The following is a 23,558-nucleotide window of genomic DNA, read 5'->3' as shown; positions in this document are numbered from 1 at the left end:
CCGTCATGTATGCCTCAAAGTCATAGCCGTCCTTCGTGACGAGACTTTTTGCATTTATACCATTACGTAAGTAGATGTACTAATTCTGTTATTGTGTTCGTGAATTACACACTTTTTTTGTGTCCGTACTCCAGTCGTATTCTTTACTCCATTTCCTGGATTACCGAAGAACAGAAAGAACCCAAACTCAACACTTTACTCATTTTTTCAACTCCAGGTGCAGTAGTTTCCCAGTAAAAGCAAACTGAGCATTCATGAGCATTTTCTGCCGTTAGCGGCGCTGATTGTCACCCGCCCGTCCTGGTCTATATTTATACTCTACCTCGTTGCACGCCAAGTGACATGATTGCGACTAAATTGTTAGTCAAGGAAGAAGCAGGAAGTGACGAAATTTCGTGCAAGGAAGTTGCATCTTCCTCCTCTTCATAACCTCCTAATCCTGCCCAGCAGTAGCGCGTGTCCTTTACACTTCCTGTTCTTTTTCAATGGACGTAAGAAACCTGGCTTTTCAGGATTCCATCTCAAAAGATTAAGGTCTCGCCAGAATGTTGCTTCTATTTCTTGCTCACTGTTCCCATGATTTTTCTGTGAGGTTGCTTTCACGGTATTTCCAGTTATGATGACTCTCAAATTATGATTCCCCCTTTTTTGTCTATGGCATGTGTTTAAACTCACTGGCAACAGTGCTTCTGCTGAATGTGATTCTGTTAAGTTATTTCTAACTTGTTTTATACCTCAGAGTAGATACTACTGTATTTGTAACAGTCACACAATAGGAAGGAAATCTCTTAATTAAAAAACATATCGACATGAATCTGGTGATATTAATAGATCTCTCTGTCAGTATCTGAACCCTACATGTGGCGAAAAGTTTTCTTTACTGAGAAATCAAAAACGTTGCGTCTTTTTGTTGACAACAAAAATGAGTATAACATGACCATAATAGCAGTTGTCTCGGTAAATAATTGTAAAATTTGTAGCAAGAACGGGAGCGGACAATACAGGTCCCCAGCAAGGAAGATTTCCTTTATTTATTTGTATTCCTTCTCATCCTGTGTTTCTTATTTCTTATGTCTTTCACTATCTCTCCATTTCTATTCTCGCTCTTTCTCTCTTTCTCTCCCTCTCACCCCTTTTTCTCGCTCTCTCCTGCCTCTTCTTTCTGTCTCTGTTAAAACGTTTCTAATTTACGATGACTCGTAATCATGACGTCACACAGTTTTTCAATATATTTCCAACTTCAGGACACAACTTTTGATTTATAACCCCACCCCCATCGCCTTTTAAAAAAAATACTACGGGCCCTCATGAAGACAGGATAGAACAATGAGGGTGCTCATAGTTATAGTCGCAAGATTCTCATTAACTTCTCAATGTTGCTGCTTCAGGCGCCACTACAGATCTTTAGTATGCGAATTTACACAAAAATATTTTAATGAAAGTGAACTTTGTATAAAATAGACCGCTAGATGGAACCTCGTTGAAAAACACATTTAAAAGCAAAATTATGCCAACGTGATGAAAATGATTAAAAATTTTTTCAGAAATGTTTTGCATTTTTGAAAGATTCATTTAAAATATGTACAAAATATGAGAAACTTTAAAAATTTGCCCGACATTCGCAGCACTTGAACAAATTTTTAGAATTAATTGAACTTCGAATTAATTCAAATTCTGATTTCTTTATTGTGCAAATGATTTGAATATATTAGGTTTTCTCCATTGTTCTTTCATTCATCCGGAATTAGGACAGATTTTCAAAACTGTGTTTATTTTTAGTATAATTAATGTAACCTTTGGTGTGTGAGCCCTAATCAACGTCAGAAAGCGTTTAAAGAGGAAGGCAGAAAGAAAACATGAATATTTTGTAAGGTTGCAGTAACATTTATAATACCCTATATTTTATTAAAAAATAGTATTTTTTGATAAATAATCTGATTTTTAGTTACTTTCACTTGTTTCCTGTGGTTAATAATTTTATGCTTGATTGATTGAATTGGTATTTTTAAGTCCACTTTATGCACAGTAAGGCTAATCGGGACTGGACCTACAGTTTAAAGTTGGATCCGAACCACTTGTGCCTTCACCGGGTATCGAACCCGGGATCCCTTGATTACAAGGCGACGACTCTACCACTGCGCCATCGGGGAGGCCCTAAATAATAACTTTTTGCATAGGCGTCCTCACGGGGGTGCCAGAGATGCCTGGACATCCCCTAATGTGTCCTCTAAAAAAACAAATGTAGAAACTACCATTAAAATAATGAAAATAATATTCGTGTTTTATAATAGTAAGGAATTTGATTTATGGAGAAGCTCTCTGAAATTTATAAACTGATGATAATAGTGGTTTAATAACGGCAAATAGTAAGTTGACAAAGATTTGTTTTAACGATTTATCTTGTAGGGCACCGCTGAAATAGCAAGTGGGTATTAATAAAATCAGAAATTTATATTTCTTGTGTATTTTAGCCACTGTTAACGATGTTCCGATATAATCATTAATAGACCTAAGTTAACTAATTCAGATTAGTGTAAATTTTCAGATAAGTAAAATTCTGAAGGACAAGTCTTAAATATGGTTAAAGAAAAGTATGCAAAAATGTTAAATAAGGGCCTGAACATTTTTAACTATATTAAAACATCTTGCAGATATATTGTAAATTATATACATTTGTTTGAGTGGAACATGATGTAAGGAAAATATATTCTATTATTATTATTGTAATGGTTTTATTGTGAAATATTTGGTCATTCATGAAAGACTATGTCGCATGAAGTTCTGTAATGTAAATTTGAAAATCATAAAAAAACTGCGTTAACTCCCTTGATGGAATTTAGTTTCACGACTGTTCCTACCAGGTGGCCAGAATTAAAGTTACCCAACTCATAGCCCTCTATAGCCTGTTTGAGGCATCGTAGAACTCTGAAATTTGGTGACTCCACTATGCAGACCATGGGAAAGAGTATGGCGATAAAAAATTAGTTCAATTTTCCGCCACCAGGTTGAAATGTGGCGCTGTAATAATGAATTTTGAAAAACAAGTCAGGTGTACAAATCTGTATTGTTGGTTTCTGCCAGTACAGCAGTGTTCAATCTGCAGCTGCACTATTACTACCGTTCTGATAAATCAACTTCACCAGCAATGCACGTTCTTTCTTATTTAATGGCATGGTGATCACTTCCGAACTTTTGTTCAGCACTCACGTTAAGTGATTTAGCTGAGTTATTTAATTAGAACGACATTTGTTAGTGGCTGGAAGTTGCGAGAAAATGATCTCTCGTTTATTGCAAGATTGCAAGGTAAAAGCAAATCCACAACCAATTGGAGCAGTTTACGTCAATATTGCAACCCTTCGTGGAAGTACAGCGCCACATTTCAACCTGGTGGCGACAAATTGAACTATTTATCGCCATCCTCTTCCCCATGGTCTGCATAGTGGATTCACCAAATTTCAGAGTTCTACGATGCCTTGAACAGGCTAAAGAGGGCTCTGAGTTGGGTAATTTTAATTCTGGCCACACGGTACATAAAAAATAGATAGGAAAATGGTAAATCAAGGAATAGAGTTATATAATAAATTGTCAGAGAATTTCTGAAACCCTAAATGTATAATTGCAGTAGGGGCATTGCAAATGAAAAAAAAATCTACAGTGAAGATTTTTTACCCATGCACATCTTTACCGATATACAGTTTCCAAAAATGTATTTTTATGCCTTTTTTGAGTTAAATAGTGTCATTATGGTGTTCTTTATGTATATTATGGCATTAATTAATATAAGTCTGTAACCTTTGTATCATCATTATCTTTACTATCCTGTACGTGATTATCTTCTACTATTTTTATTATTGTAATTGCATACATATTGTTACCTATGCCATATCATGGTGCAGCTTGAACTTTTATGATCAAGTGGATGGTAATAAATCAACCAATCAATCACTGTCATTATCTGTGACCAGACTATATGGAGGCGTCTTCTCTCTTTATCCCTATTTACACTTGAGCCGAGTTAAAGGATACAATAGTAGAAGTGAATATGCTTAAAACAATTATGTGCAAAAATGAGTTACAGAATCTAGAAAATTATACAAATGCAATGAAAACATTCTTAAAATACTGAACAATAACCACAGAAAAAACATACAAAATTCAAAATAGAAACTTTTCTCGGTTCTGTATTAAGGGAAACTGGCTACTATTGTGTTTAGCATGGGCGTCAAGACCCCTAAAAAACGAAATATGACTTCAGAACAGAAACTCTCTATGGCATATGAACTGCACCAAAGCCTCTACGAGTGGTGTGCTCACTGCCTGTTGCGCCACGTATGCGCACCTTTAAGAATTTCAGCAGGCGCTTCTAGTTTTTCCTTTCTGTTCAGGTGCAAAAAAAATGTGCCAAATATGCAGGATGATCCTTTGAAAGTGACACAAAAAAGAAGTAGTTTGGGGGCGTTTTTACTAAAATATAAAATACGTCGTCAGATACACGGGAAGATGTCACACTTAGCTACTAAATGACGAAGCAGTGCAGAAGAATTGAATGCGCAAGTATGAAGCTTAGGCAAGTTTATTTTTATAATTCTGGAAATTGTTTACATAAATTGCAATTTTCTTTCTTTCTGTCTGATATCTGTTTCTCCTAACATGAGACGCTGAGATTTCTTTCCATTGCAGAGTGCGGAGTTCCTCCTCTCTTCCCGCGTCCAGAGACTCGCATTGTTGGGGGCAGGAACGCTCCCTTCGGCGGATGGCCCTGGCAGGTACGTTATGCTTTGCAGCATCATCTTGAACCGGCTAGAATTATTCCCAGTTAAGTGGAACACTGGGATGAAAAAATGTGAATTACTGTATGATTATAAAGTGTAGACCAATTTGTTATCCTTTTGATAAGGTTTGTTATTGTTATGTTTTTGTTTGTGTGTATTTGTAGGTTGTCACATTAAAGTCTTACAGCGTCGTGAAAAATATTGTTCAAATATGGGTCTTTCAGTGCAAGGGGCATCAGTTTTGTGAGTATTCAATCCCATTAAGGTAACGAGAGGCTGTTTCTAGACACAGCCGATACCTCTGCTCCTACTGCGTCTCTTCTTCAGTATGCCCCATACATACTTGGAGTAACTATAAAAACAATGTTTATTAATCTTCCTTCTAATATATAAAAATGGATGTATGTATATGTGTGTGTTTGTTCCGGCATAACTCTCGAACGCCTGGAGGGATTTCAACCAAATTTGGTACACGTATCACTTGCAATCTGGAAAGAAATACTGTGGGGGTAAGACACCACTGGCACTCCTAGGTGTGTGGGTGTGGAAGGGGGTGACATGTAATAACAATCCATAGCTTTTTGGGGTCGCTAAGATGAATAGTGACACACCCAATGCTGTTCAACTCCCAGTTCGTTTTACACTATAGTTAGAATTCATTATTTTTCTGTCTAATAGAAGATTGGGATACAAAAAATACCCGGGCAACGCCGGCCAATCAGCTAGCATGTATTTAAAGTTTAATTATCTAAATTAAGAAGAGAAATGTAGATATTCTTAAAAGTTGTCGCAATTGTTCGAACTGATAGTCATTCAGGTCCAGGCACTTCAGATAATACTGATAATTGATTTTGCTGACATGACACATGATTCCTCTTGTAATTTTGGTGCATTCCATTTCGATGTCTACTTTCAATTCACTGACTTTTCAGTGATTTCCACCTTTCGTCGTGTCGACCTCCGTGGTGGAGTTGTTACAGGTAGCTACGATGCCATGGGTCCCGGGTTCGAATCCCAGCCTTAGCCTGGATGTTATATGTGTATCAATTCCGTCTTATCACTCATCCTCATCGTCGCCATTAGCCAAAAATGGAAGAGGAACGACATCAACAAAAATCAAATCGAACCACTTTCACCATGGCCTTCCTACAGGGCCATCAAGTTTCCCAATAAAGATCTGTGAACTTTTTTTCGTGAGGCCCATTTGTGTGTTCTTAGTTCATTAATTTTGTATTTGTAAAGAGTTATGCCAAATATTGAAACACATTAAAACATTAAAGACAAAAGCACATGTTATGTCAATTTACAATTCAGTGATAAATGGTGAAGAGTTGCCAGATCACAATGGCATGGGAAAAAATTAGACGTTTTAATCTCAGGAGTTGGTAAAGCTTTTCAGCTCCGTGCCTACTCATAGATATTTTGGCTCTTGAGGCAGGATTGTGATTTGACGCTCGCCCGCTCCGCACTATTAAGCACCGACATTTTATGTGCCACCTTCATTATTTTATTTTTATAGCATGGGTTGTGATATTTACATCCTACAAACTTGGAAATGAGGATGCAAAGAAAAACTCGTTAAATATAATATTGGTTATATTTAAAGATTCATAATTTGCATTATGCATTAAAAAGTTAACATATTTAAGAATATTTCAGTTATGTCTCAGTGTCTGAAGAACATTTTTAAAACGTACTATTACTACTATTTTGGGAAACAGAGAATTCCAGCAGTGTGTTACCATAATATAAGCCTTCAAGTAAATGAAGAAGAAAAGGCTTCTGCTCCCCTAGCCAATCCCTCGCTACGGGCCTAAATGTTTGGAAATTGGCTCAAATGTAATAGCGCACCTACAAGAGAGAAACATTTATTCGATCTATCAAGAGAACAAGAAAAACTGACATTGTTGGTTATTGCTGCAACTGTATAAAAATTATCAGAAATGCTGGAATCTGAGGAAGTATTCTGATTTGAATAATTGCTAAACGTTGCTTTTTTAAAGCACTATATAGAAACGAACGAAAAAAAAATATTGTTGTACAATAAAAGCATGCTTTTAGTAGCAGAGTACATTAAGGGAAAAGACTTTCCATTTTCGCGAAGGCATGAAGTTACAAATAGCAAACTTGGAATACCGCTGACAGTAGCTCATTTGAAAGCTGTAAATTCTCTGTAAAAAATTCAGAAAATTAGCCAAAGCTGTCTCAACCAATCAGGAGGAATGCGGAGTTATTTGAAGAGCCGGGTCAACAAAAAATTACCGTTGCATGAAAAAATAATACTTCTCCTTTTAAGCATAATAGTTGTTACACAACAACAAAACATTCGCATTTTATGGCAATATAAATAACATAATGTTACCAGATAAACTGGAATTGGAGAACTGTTTTTCGCTTCCAGAAAGAGAGGAAAAAAAGAAAAAAACTAATGTTTCACGTGTCTAGTTGGCGGACAAGAAGCAGGATACCGTGAAAGTGACGTAAACAATTGAAAAACGGGTTGCGTGCTCGAGGTTTTTGTCTCCCCCCGCCCACTCCCTTCTCCTCACCGCAGAAAACAAGAAGCGTCATGACCCCTTGAATGATTAAATGACTTTGCGTGACATTTCAGAGCTGCCAAGGTGGAACCATAAAAATGGGCATCTTGTGAGCGCCACCGTAACTAAAGTTCGTTTTTCTTGTTACGTGGTGTATTTCACTGTGGCAGCTATCTGCCACGTCTTCTCCCTGGCGCTAAGCACTCCATTGTAATGCATCGCGAATATTGTTCATATCATACATTAATTTTGGCTGTTTTTTTTATATAACCGGCGTCAACTTTGCATTGGGGGAGAAGGCACTTTTCAACCCCTTCTTTCCCACTAATAGTCAGGGGTGGGTCTTAAGGGCAGAAAAAACAGTTTGTGTCCAGGCGCGAGGACCCTAAACTGGTCCTACACCAGCGACCTTCCCCCGTGGTAAGCTGTGAAAAGTGAGATCTGAACGCTGGATGGTCGTAAGAGGAGGAGAAACTAAGCATTACGCTTTTGGGAATATTATTTTACTTGCTCTCTTGGGAATACCAAACTTCCGATGGTGTAGTAAAGCACATGAACGGAAAGAGGACACGTTGAAGACTTGATTTGTCGTCGGAAAAGCCAGAAACTCCCATTTAATTGGCCGTAACTTGAAGTTGTTGCGTTTTTCTCTCCATAAGGAATGCATGGGAGTCGAAAAATTCTAATTCATCATATTTTTCAAACATCGTATCTAGCTTAATCATAAACTTGGGGACAAATTAATACTCTTACACACCGTTTCTCTCTCTCCTTTTTCGTAGCAGTACCCATTCCGACGATATTGAAATAAATGCACCGCTGAAGCGAAAACTGTCACTCTTTGCCATAACCTAGCCTCCTGGCATCATAAATCGTAGCGATTAACCCAAGGGTACAAAAATAAAGATATAGAGAAGCTACAGTTAAAAGGGCGATAGGAAAAAAGAGAGAAACAAATAGCGAGAGACAGCGAAACGATACAAGGAAAGGAGAAAGTGGAACAGGCGAAGAGGTAGAGAAAGCAGCGGGAGAGAGAGAGAGAGAGAGAGAGAAAAACAAAGGCAAGAAAGAGCAACAAGAGGAGAAGAGGGGAGAGATAGAGAAAAAAGATAATCTTAGTATCATATCCAAATTCCCTCAAGACGCAACCGTATAACTCTCGTTTAATATTTTTGTTTCGAATGAACACCAAGAAATATATATCACGAGCTTCGTCACTTTCTTTCTCTCAAGTACATATTAGTTTAGTAGATACGTCTCGGTGAGGTTAAACTCGAGATTTTTAAAAAGCTGATTAGAAGAAATGACCACAGGAGATATTCTCTCAGATAACTGGTTACTAAACTAAGGTTTATTGTTGCACTTGCTTTTAAATTGCTAATTGATTATTTAATCCACCCTGGAATACTAAAAAATTGCATATTTACTATGATTTCTTATCGGTTTTTATGTCTTCTTTTTCTGGATTTTCCCCTAACTTCCTACGTTTAGAATCTATTTCCTCATGCCTTTTGCTTTATGGCACATTTTCTCCTTTATTCTCTCTCTCTCTCTCGCCCCAAGAGCTTCTTTTCTTTACTCTTCAATTCCACTTTCTCTATCTGTCGCATTTCAACAACATTTATTTTTATCCACTTTAGCAACTTTTTTTGTAGGAATCTGTTATCGAGCCTTATGATCCACCGATTATTTAATGTCTACGCCCTTGTTTGTATGTACAGAAATATGAGGCAATTAAGAATGAAGAATCAAACAAAATCATTAAAGAGATTAATAAAGATATTTGCATTAAAGGACAACGAATAAGATAGATAGAAGACATACTGATAATAACACAGAACCGAATACACAAAAGGAATACGAGGAACGTGTATATCTTCTACAAATAAAAATGGATGTATGTATGTGTGCGAGTGTGTATGTATGTTTCTTCCGGCATAACTCTCGAACACCTGGAGCAATTTCAACCAAACTTGGTACACGTATCACTTGCAATCTGGAAATAATACTTTGGGCGTAAGACATCCCTGACACCACTAGGGCTGGGGTGGGAAGGGGTGACATGTAAAAATAATCGAAAACGACCGATGTTAAATACCGCACAGACAGACATCCGTGACTCTATGCAATCGCGCACAACGATAGTGTTTCTCGGGTTGTCTAACATTCAGGCTGATATGGCTTTGTGTTGCGAAAATGCCCGATATTAGTGTGGAATCCATAGTTTTCGGAGTCGCTCCCAATGCCGTTCAACTCCAAGTTTATCACCTATCGGCATGGGGAGTAAGAGAGGGTGAAAAATAAAATGCTATATATGACCTAGATCAGTGTCGAATCCATAGTTTTCGGAGTAGCTATTTTTTGGTAAAATTCACGATCACATTTAAAAATAGTTACATTTTACACTATAGTTAGAATTCATTATTTTCCTGTCTAATACAAGATTGGGATAATTAAATACCCGTGCAACGCCGAGTAATAAGCTAGTATATATATATATATATATATATATATATATATATATATATATATATATATATATATATATATATATATAATGTGTGTGTGTGTGTACATAAAATTTAAATTGTATATATATACATATTTATAATGTTATAATAGGTATATATATATATATATGTAATTTTATATATATTTATATTTGGGTTGAGCCAATGCCGATGTATCGGTATCGGAAAGTATCGGTTGCATTTTTTTTATCGATACCGGCCGATACTTTTCGGCGTTTTGGTCCGCAACACTTAGTCTTACAATTAGTTCCACCGTCCTCGACACAAAATCAGTGAAAATATCAAGCATAAGTTATATACTAAACTCAATTAATATTGGTGAATATATTGGTAGTAAGGTTATTAATTTAGTACTATTTGCTCTTGCCCAACGTGGACATTTTGTCTATCTCCACGGTGCAGGACATTAAATAAGATCCAAAGAAATTGCCTGCTGCTTTCTAACGGCATATAAAAGAATTAGCATCCCAGCGTTTGTTGCAGGTGTTCTGCAACGAGCAGCTGACTGAAGCACCGGGATAGGGAAGACAACATTGAACGTCACTGCAATAGCACGCGCTGTAGAAATCAGGCTGTTGCTCCGGCGTTGTAACAACCATCTACCCATACGCTGTGAAATCTTGCAGGTTGCCTCCTCCTTTTTAACAGATCATAATGGAATTAGCTCTTTTGAAACAATTAAGGGCAATTCTTTTTATGTTCAATATATTTAATAGGAAAATAATTAAAAATACTAAGAAATATTATGAAATTTCATGGTAAAATATCTGGTCGTTGTGCAACACTGCAACAATATCAGGAACCGCCCCTGGTATTGCTTCAATTCAAACCTATGATTCAGTGCGAACTACTTACAGTAGAATCACAGTGAACCTTGTCTCATGCCTATGTGACAGATAGTTGTATATAAGAACACTACAGCACCTAATCATTGTGGCTTCTTCTGGTCACATTATATCATTCAAACTAAATTGTACGTTTCAAACAATAATTCAGGAGCACTAACAGGAACGACACATTCGCCACCTACAGGATGTATTACAGATCCTTAATCCAAACATCGAAATGCATGTGTTCATATTGCTATAATATTCATCTCTATAACTTTTGTAGACATTGAATCCCATTTATTGTTTCAGTACAAACAGCTATTTTAAAATAGTAGCACCACCTAGCGGAGATCTTAAATCTTTTATTTTTATGGCATTTCTTATTCATTGTTTTCATACAAATTTAAATTAATTTTATTGGGTATATTTCGTTGCTGCTTTGCGTGCTTGTACTAATTTTACTTGTCTTTATTTTAGGTTTCCGTTCGACGTACATCCTTCTTCGGGTTTTCGAGCAAACATCGTTGCGGTGGCGCTGTACTCAACGAAAACTGGATCGCAACTGCAGGTCACTGCGTAGATGAGTAGGTGTCACCAAGGCACTTCAGATCATCACTATCACAGCACATCAAGCTATTTTTGGTATAGAAAGAAAAGTGTTGAGTGCTGTGAAAGGTGTCATATCGTAACTAAATGTTAATATTAGATATTTATTAATCGCTGCCTATTCGTACTCAAAGGAAATTGTGAAGGGAACCTTTCAAAAAATGAAAATTTGTGTATGTATCACACTGACGTAGGGTTGTCCAACGCCCTTTATTTACAGGACTTCCCTCTATACCGCGATCTATTTCTATATCCTGTAAAACTTTAGAAGATATACATAGTTTTAATTTAATATGTAAGATATAATGCCTATTATAACATAGTGTAGAAAGCATGTCTACCAGTCAGGAATGTCACGAAAGTCAAGATGATATGCTTGTGGTCAAGAATTTTTGCTATTTCTTTAGAGAATAGTGAATTTACATTGTTATATCCTGTACTGGGATTTGATAAAATTGAATATTTGGAAATCTAAAATTGTATTGAGTTGTGGATAAGATTTGTTCACTTTGTTTCTTAAGAATTACGTTATTGTATGCGTAAAGTTTTGTAAAAATATTAAATAAAATAATGTGGCCACTCTCCATTCAGGATGAACTCTGAAGCGTTAATTTTCACATGCATTAATACTTAAAGCCAGTCTAAATCTCTTGTTAAAGTAAAGCTTAAAATTCCATCTTAACTGGTGTTGTGGTAGGGTTTTTCATTTAATAACAACATTTTTTTCTTAATTTCTAACTATACCTAAGTAGGAGACGATTAAATAATTGTTAAGAAAAGGAAAAGAGGTCCAGCATAATCAAGAATTTTGGATTTTTTATTTTGGTAGATACCCTGTATTACTGTATGGTAGTGTAAAAAAGCTTATTTTAGCTCATTGCCCTTTCAATGCGAGTCCTTTATTGTCGAGAGAGAAATCTGGTATTCTTACACAGAATCATTATCAGGCAATTCTGGAAATAAGTTCTTGTTAAAGGCACGGCAAACTTATTGGCATAATTTTTTATGATCAGAACCCTTATCCATACGGTAACTCTATATAGTCAACACCATTGCCAAAGCACTTTTTAAATCAGTTGTAGACCCTATAAGCTGTCACGAACACGACTTTCCATTCCCTCTGCGCATGGAGCTGTTGCTTCATGGAGAATACGTAGGCGCTGAAAGCATGCATCGGGTTCTTTCAGTAAGGTTCTTAAAATATTCTAAAAAGCGAACAGTGATCTGCCATGAACCAAACAAGGAAATCTTTGGATACCATCCGTATTATTTTAATCCAGATTCGTCAATATCCTCAGATCATTCTTATGGTTGCTTATCAATATCCATATTTCCAATAGCCTCAATGTCCTAGCGGTTAGCTTGGCACAATATAGGCATGACGTAAATTATCAAAATATGCACGAAAGTTTGTAATCTAAAATCAAAAGTGTAAATAATGTGGTTCGATCAGGAATTGCTCCACTTCTCTACTAAGTGTCGAGGCATACAGGAAAATGATTTCGCTGCCGCCTGCCTTGGAAAATGTAAAAACTACTGAACTAAAAATGTGGCAAAACCAGGATGGATTTGGTACAAGTGTAGCCCTGGGTCAAAATATCGTGGTTTCTAGAATGTATCCTTCTAGACCAATATTTGTTACTGATTAATTATGTAACGAATTTTACCGATTACAATGTTATTTTTAATAGAATCATATTGCATATTTTAGCATGCTAAAAATTAAAAATTATACAGAACATTCTGTTCGCACATTATAAAAATATTCAGACTTCTGTAAGTCACTTACAGAAAAGGCTAATCACATATACAAGAATGAAATATAAAGTGAATGAACTACGAAAACACATTTTAAAATATTTTCATTACAAGAGAACAGTACGCCACTGTATTGTATTAAATATCCAAAAGTTATAAGACATCCTCCGTGATAAGGCTTTTGAAGGTAATAAATATGAGAATCGGTTTACCGATTCCGATATTTTCTGCCGATATCCAAATATCGGAAATCGGCCTCGTCATATTCCATCTGCTGCGTGTGAGCAAGCGAGTCAGATGAATGAATCCTATAGTTAGTTCACCTTGCCTGGCAGTGTAGTTAGTTGGGCTGCATAACACAAAGGCGCTTTCTGCTTTTTTCCACTGCTGAATTGCTCGAGTGCCACCACAGGTGTCACTACTGCCTGCATAGGTTGAATGAAGTAATTAACTTCACTGGCCAAGGTGTATTCTAGCAGTGACGTATCCAAGGAAAGTGGATGGGGGATAATAAATAAAACCCGTTTGGCACAACATACAAGAATCTTTGGATGCAGGAAAAGATGGCAAAATATAGAACTGACGAGATCTTGAGTCCAGAACTCGAGGCGCTCAGGTACCGAGACGACGTCCGTTCTTCTTATTTTTCACTTTTAACATAGGACATATTTTGAAAATATGTACCGATAAGAGAATGTTCTAAAGATCCAATATAAACGAGAGAACATTTAGGTCACAATTTGAAAGATGATGTATGCATTATTAAAGGTTTCGCCTTGGAAACATAAACTTCAGATTATAAGATATTTAAAAACAAAGCGACAAGAAGTTAAACCACGCCGCTCTGGTCTGAAGTTTTCCTATTTATTGGTTCGCTATCAAGCTAGCCAAAGGGTCGTGCGTAGTTGTCAGTTTAACGCCAAATCATCCTCGGAAATCTAGTTTTAATAAAAACGTCGTAAATGAAAAAATGCTTAACCTAAACGCCGTTGAAATTCACTTTTGCGCAAATATACGAGTATAATAATTTGGTGTATCTTCCAAAAATCATAATTTATACGCCTATCCTTTCCATTTTACTGCCCTCTGTGAACGTGGCAGAGAATCATCAAAATCGATAGGGATAATTTCGAGGGGAAAGGGGGGCTTGGTTCAAGAAACGTTTCAGACTTATTAAAATTTACATGTAATGGGTATTTTTTTAACTTTCTGAAACCTGATATTCATATTCTGTCTCCCCCGCCTCCAAGTTAGGTTGCTTCGGAAATCGATAGGTTCATAAATTATGTTTTCACGCAAGTTACACGAAACTATTAAATATTTGTGTAAGAAGTAAACTGTTTATAACATTTGTTTTCGTGTGATGAGAAAATTAAACCGTATGGTAGAAATATAAAAGGTATTCAAGAATTGTTTGTAGAGAGATATTAATTTAATATTTAAGAACATATTTACCGCTATATAATTCATTACCTTTCTAGACATTTGTATTATAACTCAGGTTCTGAATTCCTTTGTTCATCCCAGACCGTGTTTTGATAATAATCATCATTACTCATGATGATTCTGAGCTTCATTCCATGCTGCATCATCTTAACACACGTTTCCTTTCCAGCCTCCTTACCTCGCAGATCCGCATCCGAGTGGGCGAGTATGACTTCTCGAGCGTGCTGGAGCCCTATCCGTACCTGGAGCGGGGAGTCACCAAGAAGGTCGTCCATCCGAAGTACAACTTCTTCACCTACGAGTACGACCTCGCCCTGGTGCAGCTGGAGACGCCCATCGACTTCATGCCTCACATCTCCCCCATCTGCCTCCCGGCCAACGACGACCTGCTCATCGGGGAGAACGCCACCGTCACCGGATGGGGGAGGCTGAGCGAGGGTGGGACCCTCCCTTCCGTGCTGCAAGAGGTACGTCGTATGAAAGTTTCAAATAACTGGATTAGCTGTCTGGAAAGCTAACTATTTTCGTTTGATTTATATTTTTCAAATTTTGAGACAAGACCAAACCCATGTAGCACACGGTGTTGGCCCAACGTTGGGAGATTGTCGGCACGTTGAGAAATTGTTGGTTGGCAAAATTCTACCATTATTGTTGGCCCACAAATGGGAAATGATTCGTTTTGAAATGGATGGCGAGGCGGACATCGCCAACAGTTTTCAAAATGTTGCCACAAAAATTGACAACTTCCCAACGTTGGCCCAAGAGTTTCGTGCTACATGGGAAGTAGCTCAAGTGAATGTAAAATAGCTTCGACAAGAGAGAATTTATTTTCTTTAAAGCAAACCTATTTCGAAGTCCTTGCCTATAGCACAGTGGTAACGCTGCCGTCTTTTAAACAAGGGATCTCGAGTTTTGATCTTTACAATACACAGTGGTTCGTATCTCACTTTCAACTTTAGACCCAGTTCCAATTAAATGGATTTAAAACAAACTTTGATGATGTTGTTCTAAGACCACTTTATGCTCATGGGTAATCGAAACTTGACCTATTGTTTAAAGTAGCCTCCGAACCACTGTGTAATGCACCTCTACCTGGATCGAACCTGGGATCCGCTGATCACAAGATGAGGGTGCTACCACTACAACATCGTTGAGACCTTATACAGAGGCTGATACGCTTCCATATAAACGACATTGCAAGGGCACGGTACGGAGAAGGCGCAGCTCAGACACGTGAAAGTTTCAGCACTGAGGCAGTAGTATGTGTTGTGTCGGCTAGCAAATTATCGTGTTGGTCGAAGTGTAATGGCGCCGAAAGTGAATCGCTTCTGGGAAGGCTACTTTGAGGCACTTTCCGATGCACACTTCAGTTGTTCCAGCATAGTTAAACAGTGCCACGAACACGGATTTGCTGTTGGACGCTCCACTGTAATGCCATAGTGCGACGATATGCAACGCGACCGTCCCCTGACTGTGTTTCTCCGACGAAGCCACGTCCGAAACGGACCCCAGTGAAGCTGGCATCGCCGGTGTTGCGCGGCATTAAGATATTGACGGCGTCGGAGAATCCACCGACACAGCATTCTATGGCCGGCCGGTTCCATATGTCCCAACCAACCATCCACCGTGCCATGCACCAAAGGTTACGTCTCAAGGCGGTCCATAAGGCGAATGTTCGTGCACTGAAAGCCAGCCATGTCGTGGAACAGATAACGAACTGCAGAAAGCTGTACGTCAGTGCGCCGAAAGTTATCCACGCGGTTTCATGGTTGAGCCTGGCTTTTGTTACAGGGGAAAATGGAAGCTACGTCGTGTAACCAACAATGTGAAAATCAATGCAGCGTATTATCAGGAATATGTTTTGACTGATATTTAGAACAATGAAAAACCTCACGATGTATGGCGCCAACCGTGTAGAGCTGCATCAGGACAAGGCGTCGAGTCACACAGCCAAATCATCGTTGGCATTCTACAGACGGATGGAAACTAGTATCGGGATTCGTGCTATTCCCTTCTCCGGCATCCCCATGAAGAGTCCCGATGACAGACAGCCCCATGGACTACCGTGCGTTTGGGCTTCTGAAACACCGCCTTTCTTCTCGTAAGGTGCGCACGATTTCCGGCCTCTGGAAAGCTTCCGAACAAGACTGGAATAATATACCCCTTGTACACCTGAAACGAGGTCTTCTCCGGTGGAAACTGCGCTCTCGGGCAATCGTCAAGAATGCTGGTTGTCTCATCGAACACAGCCGGTGGTGGAAAGGCGCTCTGTCATAGGTGCGTGAACTGAACACTTCAAAGTCGTCTATATAAAAGCGTATCAGCCTCTGTATTCGCTGTTCAAATTTCTGCCACATATTGCTAGTCAAGTAGATCTAATGTATTTTATACAATTAATCCCTGATTCGGAGAGGGGGCTTGAGGGGCTTCTGCTACCATCTACACAGGAGCCTCCATTCCAGTGCCAAGATTCTAGAAGTAACAGGCGACATTTTTTCAGGGTGTGAAATTAAGTGTCGACTTTTAAACTTGAAGGTGAGCACGCTGGCTGACTAAAGAGGAGCAAAGGCCACCCTGGCACATCTGGCTCTGCTCCATTTACAACGAGAAAGTACTTTTAAAACGGCAACCAATTAGAGAACAAGACAATTTTTTTAAAAAAAATGTTCAAATATGACGCATAAAATTTACGTTTATTACTAACAGTTCTGCAAAATGATAAACTGTTGAATTTTTTTACCAATCATGAAAGTGTTACGACATATTTAAAGTACAAAATTTGTAAGTTTTTCTATTCGCATAGAGAAAAGTAAATGCATCACCTGAAACAAAAAATGCATGAGGCTTGTAGACCAGACCAAATATTTAATTGCATATCGAGAAAGATACAGGAAGGTGCATAGAAACGTATCAACTGATCACGACAGAAAGAAATATTAATTTTCATCATATGATGCATTTTGGCGTTACCTTTACGGTAGAGGAGAAGGTCTAAATATGGGCGAAGGTTTAAATATGGGTTTTGGAGTTATCAACGCTCCCGGGTGATAGAGCCTGGCAGAGACTATGGGAGCTGGTTATCTGTCAAGGACAAAAGTTGCGGCGCCAATTCGCAAGAGAAAGTGGTGGTTAGTTTCGGCCTTGGACTCTGTTATAGAATTGCGACCTCCGAAAACTTTTTGCAGGTATGTTTTAACTCAGCGTTTTCTGAATTGTCATCTGCTTTGTATATGTTATGATATTAGCGGTACATAAAACAAATGTGGGTTTTTATAATGTCATGATTTGTTTATGAAATATGTACCACAGAGAGCAAAAATAAATTGAAGAAGAAAAATAGCGTGATGGTCTAAATATGGGCTATGACATGAGATCTAATGCTGAGATCACATTTCCAACAAATACTTCGATGTTTTTCTTACTTTAGATTTTTCCCATTCCGCGTGATTTTCAAAACAATAGATTATTCATAAATATGAATTTTATAATGTTTTAGCGATAAATGACTGTTTTTTTTATTTTAATTGCTTTTTGTGATATTGCCACTAGTGGCCCATATTTAGACCACAATTTTGAAATACATCATTTTATCATTTTTTGGATATTTCTTTCTTTTTTTAAATGGAAACCTTCTATACTTTAGCATGCTATTACATTTAAGTATATATTTCATAGATATGTATTTTAAAGGCAGGTGCTTGATTTTTTTTTTTCCTCCGAAAATGACAAAATAAAAAGGGGGGGCCCATATTTAGACCTTTTCCTCTCTACAAAAGTGCATCAAACTGTAAAGCTGATTCTTCGCTGAGGCCGTAAAACACACTTTAGTGCATCGATCGATGCATTTCTGGTGCATCAGTTGATTTGATGCATTCAGTTTTCTGTGTGGAACTTAAGATCCGCTATATCCCGCAAAATATATATTTTTCAGTACGCGCGTTTTGTTAGGTTGAAGTTCAGAAATTAATTAGACAAGCACGAGATGTTGTCAGCAGGTCTCTAAACATGTAAATCCGGTTCTGTGTTCACTATAAATTACTAATAGCATGATGAAATGCATACAACAGTGTTTAAAAATTAAAATATGAAGTGGTTTAATATATTTCTGTCTCTTACAAACGAATATAATTTGCTGCTTTGTATACTTGAAATTACAATGCAGTTTTAAAAGTATTGTAATAAATACTTTTTCGTTTTATGCTTTTAGAACTTTGATTTTTATTTATTTATTTTGTTTCTTTCATGTCGAATTTCTGCCACTTTTGGCTTGTATTATTATTGTTGTTTTTGTAATGTTTTTCTGTACTGGTAGTTGCATATTGTACCATATCTTTAAGTTGATAATGTCGTACTAAATGTTGTTTTTCTGTATCGAACAGGTGACTGTGCCTATTGTTAGCAACGACCATTGCAAGGATATGTTCCTCAGGGCGGGAAGACACGAGTTCATCCCAGAAATCTTCCTCTGTGCAGGCTACGAGGACGGCGGCAGGGACTCTTGTCAGGTATTGTTCAGTGCCCATTGCGATTGTCTCACTGTCAATCCCTCTACACACAAACGCACACGCACGTGTGCTATTCTCCATGAATTACAATACATGTCGTATAACTTGCACAAAACCTCATGTCCTAGTTAATACATGCGGCTCTGGTAGGAATTGATTTTGTCAGATGGTTTGGAATATTTGTGCATGACTATATCAGACATTAATCGTATATAACAGGTGGCGCAAAAGTCGTCATCCTATTTGAACTGACCTTTATTTTCACATCTTGTTGTGTATATATCAGTAGTGGTTTGTCAGTTAAATAGAAGATACTCACGAAATTTATTGTGTGCGAAAATGAGTAAGTATACCCCACATACAGCCCGCGAAACATGACACTTTTCCGGGCAGAGTAATATCCCGTTTTGGTGATTTGCTATGGCCGGCCAGGTCCCCCCGATTTGACCGCTCCAGATTCTTTCCTTTGGGGATATTTGAAGTCATTGGTTTATGTGAATCAGCCAGAGACGTTACAGCAACTAAGTGGCAATATTCAACATGAAATTGAAAACATTTCCCCGTATATTCTTTTCAACACCATGGAAAACGCAATAAGAGCCCAAATTTGCATAAATTCGAATGGTTGTCATCTTTGGGATGTTATCTTTAAAAATTGAGGACATAGAACTTACAGGTATCAATAAAAGTTTAACACAAAAACTACTTTGTTTAATTTAAAACCCAAGCTATATGCTAAGAAAATCAAGTGATTACTTTTGCGCCACCTTGTAGCTATTAACGAATATAAGGTACAGATGCAAGGTAGGATTCATCATTTACTTGTATTTATATCATATGCTTAATGAACCCTCACTTCGTTCAACTTGTTGCAAGTTCTTTCTGTAAAGCAATTAATTTGCTGTGTTTACTCACCTCATGAATTTTATGTGATTTGAAATATGTTTTCAGTAAACAGAATTTGGTAAACCGGTATTGCTATTATTACTTAATCTTGTATATGTATTGTATATTTCTTGTCACAATTAATTTCTCTTACTTATAAATCTTAGTACGGTATGCATATATTATTATTATTATTATTATTCTCATACTGAATTTTATTAATGCAGAACGATTCAAAATTACACATTTGGATCCACAAATCTTAAAAACAGAAATGTAATTCATGTGAAATATTTTAATAATTCCACGTAGAAAATTAATTTATGGCTTACAAAGATTCAAATAAAAATATTAGTCGGAAATTGGACGGAATCCACTTTAGGAGCATGAAATGTAGGTTGTAAACATTGATTCAGATTTTTTTTCAAGTGCGATAAGATATATATAGAAATTATATTGGCCAAAATTACTATCGACTGATAAAATTGATACCATCAGTAATGGAAATTAAATTCTGTATTTTGACATTATTATCCTCAAGATCGTACTGCATTTTTTAAAAAAGAATTATTAAACACTTTTGCATTGACATTAGCAATTGTTGCAACATATTGGTTCTGAATGTCCCATAAAGCTTCCATTAAAAAATGCCTTGACTGAATTCTAAGCATTCTAGGTACATTTTTTCGTTTGGGTTTAGCATTTTTTTCTTAGAGTAAAATATACAGTGTGTTGTATTATTTAGCGGCGGAAGTTTGAAAATGATATTTGCAAATTTTACTCCTGAAATTGGTTATTCCTTCATGTAAATGTTCTCTTTCCTTGCAGGGAGATTCCGGTGGACCCCTTCAGGTCAGGGGGAAAGATGGTCGCTACTTCCTGGCCGGGATCATCAGCTGGGGAATTGGCTGCGCGGAAGCGAACCTTCCCGGAGTATGCACGCGCATCTCGAAGTTCGTGGATTGGATTCTGGAAAACGTCACATAGTGTTCAAAGTGTTGTGGTGGACCGTCGTGCATGGCGCCGTTAAGTGAAGTGGTGGTGAACCAAAAATAAAGAAAAACGAGTGAAGGAGAACAAAAGAACAGGAACAAGTGACAGTGAGCCGCGTTGTGTCTGTGATAATTCACAAGCCCCGCCCAGCTCCGGCACACAACTTGTTACAGACCCCTCCCTCGGCCGGGCTTGTAATATTTTTCTGTAATAAATGCTGTAATATTTGTAAACTTCAGATTTTATTTACCTGAAGACTTCAACAGGTTTTACCTACAGGAACTGGACTTGTTCATTACCTAACCAAATGACTACCTCAAACAGATCCCCACTGCAAACACCTCAGTGTACCTATGATCTTAAAACATCTTATAAGTGTTAAAAAGTTTACTTCGTCACTCTACTAAAATATAATATATTAAAAGAAATTCATGCATGGAAATGATGATAATCTGTAATCACCTCCAGTTGCTGAAGAATAACTATTGTCATAAGAAATTTGATTTACACAGAATTTGATGTTTTGCATATATACAACAAGGTGAACATTTGTTGTATTCTGATATAAGGCAAGATTTTACACACAAGTATTCTGATATAAATCACACATCAACCAATCAAAACACCAATGATTGACAAGAAAACTAGATGCATGCATGATAGACTGGAGAATGAAGTTTGGAAGAGGGAGGTTCATTTCTTCTCACAGGTAACTTAGTTAATTCACCTGTTAACGTATACTTTCAAATAAACTGCTCACCATTAAAAATGCAACACCCAGAAGGAGTAATCGGAATCGGACGAAATGTGCACAATGTGTAGAGGAGAGGTGCAGAAGGAAATGATTAGGTGTTCAAGGCCGTCATGCTTCATGTGCGCCTGCCACGCCATCTGGTAAGTGGTACCTGTAGCAGGTCAGATAGGTGCAGAAGAGCAGTGAAAGTGCATGGTCGTGAGTGTAGTGTGTTAAAATCGGTCGGCAATGCCACGTCGTCGAATACGGCAGCGATTCCAGCAGGTTTCCCAGTTCGATCGCGGCCGAATTGTTGCATACCGTGAATGCGGATTATCCTACCGTGAGATCGGTGCCCGTGTAGGACGGAATGCACCCACAGTGATCTGTGTATGGAACTAGTGGGTCCAGGAAGGCACTGTAGAGCGACGTAGACGTTCACAACGTCCGCGTCGGACGACGGAACGAGAGGACAGACGTCTGATACGCATGGCTCTTACAGACAGAACGGCCACGTCAACGAGGATTGCGCATGAAGTACGGGATGTTTTACAACGTCCAGTGTCCCCACGAACCGTGCTTCGTCGTTTGGCGAACCGGGGAATTTTTCCCGGCGCCCACTGTTGCGGATTCCTCTGACGCTAGAGCATAGGCGTTTGCGTCTGAGATGGTGCCAAGACCGTCGTGCATGGATGGCGGAGTGGAATGCTGTAGTGTTCTCTGATGAATCCCGCTTCTGTATATAACATCATGATGGACGTACACGCGTGTGGCGGCACCGTGGCACTAGGCTTCATGACGCCTGCATCATGCATCATCACACAGGGCCTTCATTGGGTATCATGGTATGGGGTGCCATCGCCAAAGGTGTTCGTTCGCGTCTCGTACGCATTCAAGGGACATTGAACAGCCAACGGTACATCACACAGGTTCTCACCCCTGTTGCTGTCCCATTAATCCATGCACTGCATAATGCCACTTTTCAACAGGATAACGCGCGCCCTCATGTTGCAAGGAATGTCGTCGCATTTATGGAAGCTAACCACGTGCCCCTGCTTCCTTGGCCATCACGTTCACCGGATATGTCGCCAATTGAACATGTCTGGTCCATGGTGGGTCGCCGGCTGGCCCAACTCAGGTTTCCGGCACGTAATGTTGAAGACCTCTGGCACCGTGTGGAAGCCGCTTGGGACGCCATACCGCAAGCAGACATCGATAGACTCATTCTGTCCATGCCTCGCCGTGTTGCAGCAGTTATTGCCGCCCGTGGAGGCTGTACACGCTACTAGCTCCTTGGGGTTATGCAACCATGTTCTACGTGTCACACCACCGAGCTCTAACTGTAATCATTTTCTTATCTTATTATGAACTACATATTTGCCAAGTTTCGTGTTTCTATCTCATTTCCTTCTGGGTGTTGCAATTTTAATGGCGATCAGTGTACTTTAAGTATAAGTGTTCTTTCAAATGATAGAACATTTCAAGTGAAAATATATCATGAAAGTGCCTTTATAATAAATGTCAAACTATCAATCCTCAACATGGTTCGAGATATGCAATTTTATTATGCATTGCATACTTCTTCTGTTAGATTAACCATAACGATGAGAATGATGAGTAAGAAAAATAGAATGAATGCGGCATACGTACTGTACATGCCAAGTTACTTGAACCCAGTGTGATATTCCAAAAATTTCCAGTAAGAGGGGAAATTCCAGTAACTATTCTTGAAAATTAGCAAAAAGGTGGGGGTACAGGAGCCGGAGGGGGGAAATGGCTCCCCATTCCCCTTCCAACACCACTTTACTTGAATGTATGCAAATAATCTGTGAATATTTTAGTTTTAAGTTTTACATGTCTGTGTAGTGCGTGTGTGATCAAAAGTTTCACGTTATTGCTTAGATGATTGTGTTTATTTGCATTGGTTTCATTCTGAAACACAGATTCATCATATCATCACTC

General features: G+C 38.2%; 1 protein-coding gene across 3 annotated transcripts in view; it reads left to right on the top strand.

Annotated features, from left to right (window-relative positions):
• Sb (serine proteinase stubble) overlaps positions 1 to 21,175 on the top strand; it is a 324,909-nt gene extending 303,734 nt beyond the window's left edge. For all 3 annotated transcript variants that reach the window (XM_083141973.1, XM_083141956.1, XM_083141963.1), the window contains 5 exons: positions 4,681 to 4,766; positions 11,148 to 11,254; positions 14,650 to 14,947; positions 18,860 to 18,985; positions 20,699 to 21,175. In XM_083141973.1, the coding sequence (XP_082998099.1) occupies positions 4,681 to 4,766; positions 11,148 to 11,254; positions 14,650 to 14,947; positions 18,860 to 18,985; positions 20,699 to 20,857 (776 nt within the window). In that variant the 3' untranslated portion in view covers positions 20,858 to 21,175. The remainder of the gene's footprint in view (positions 1 to 4,680; positions 4,767 to 11,147; positions 11,255 to 14,649; positions 14,948 to 18,859; positions 18,986 to 20,698) is intronic.
• The last annotated feature ends 2,383 nt before the right edge of the window (positions 21,176 to 23,558 follow it).

This window comes from Lepisma saccharinum, chromosome 1 (genome assembly GCF_977018435.1).
Source record: "Lepisma saccharinum chromosome 1, izLepSacc3.1, whole genome shotgun sequence".
In the NCBI taxonomy this organism is placed as follows: Eukaryota; Metazoa; Arthropoda; class Insecta; order Zygentoma; family Lepismatidae; genus Lepisma; species Lepisma saccharinum.
This window is presented reverse-complemented; position numbering and strand designations above follow the sequence as displayed.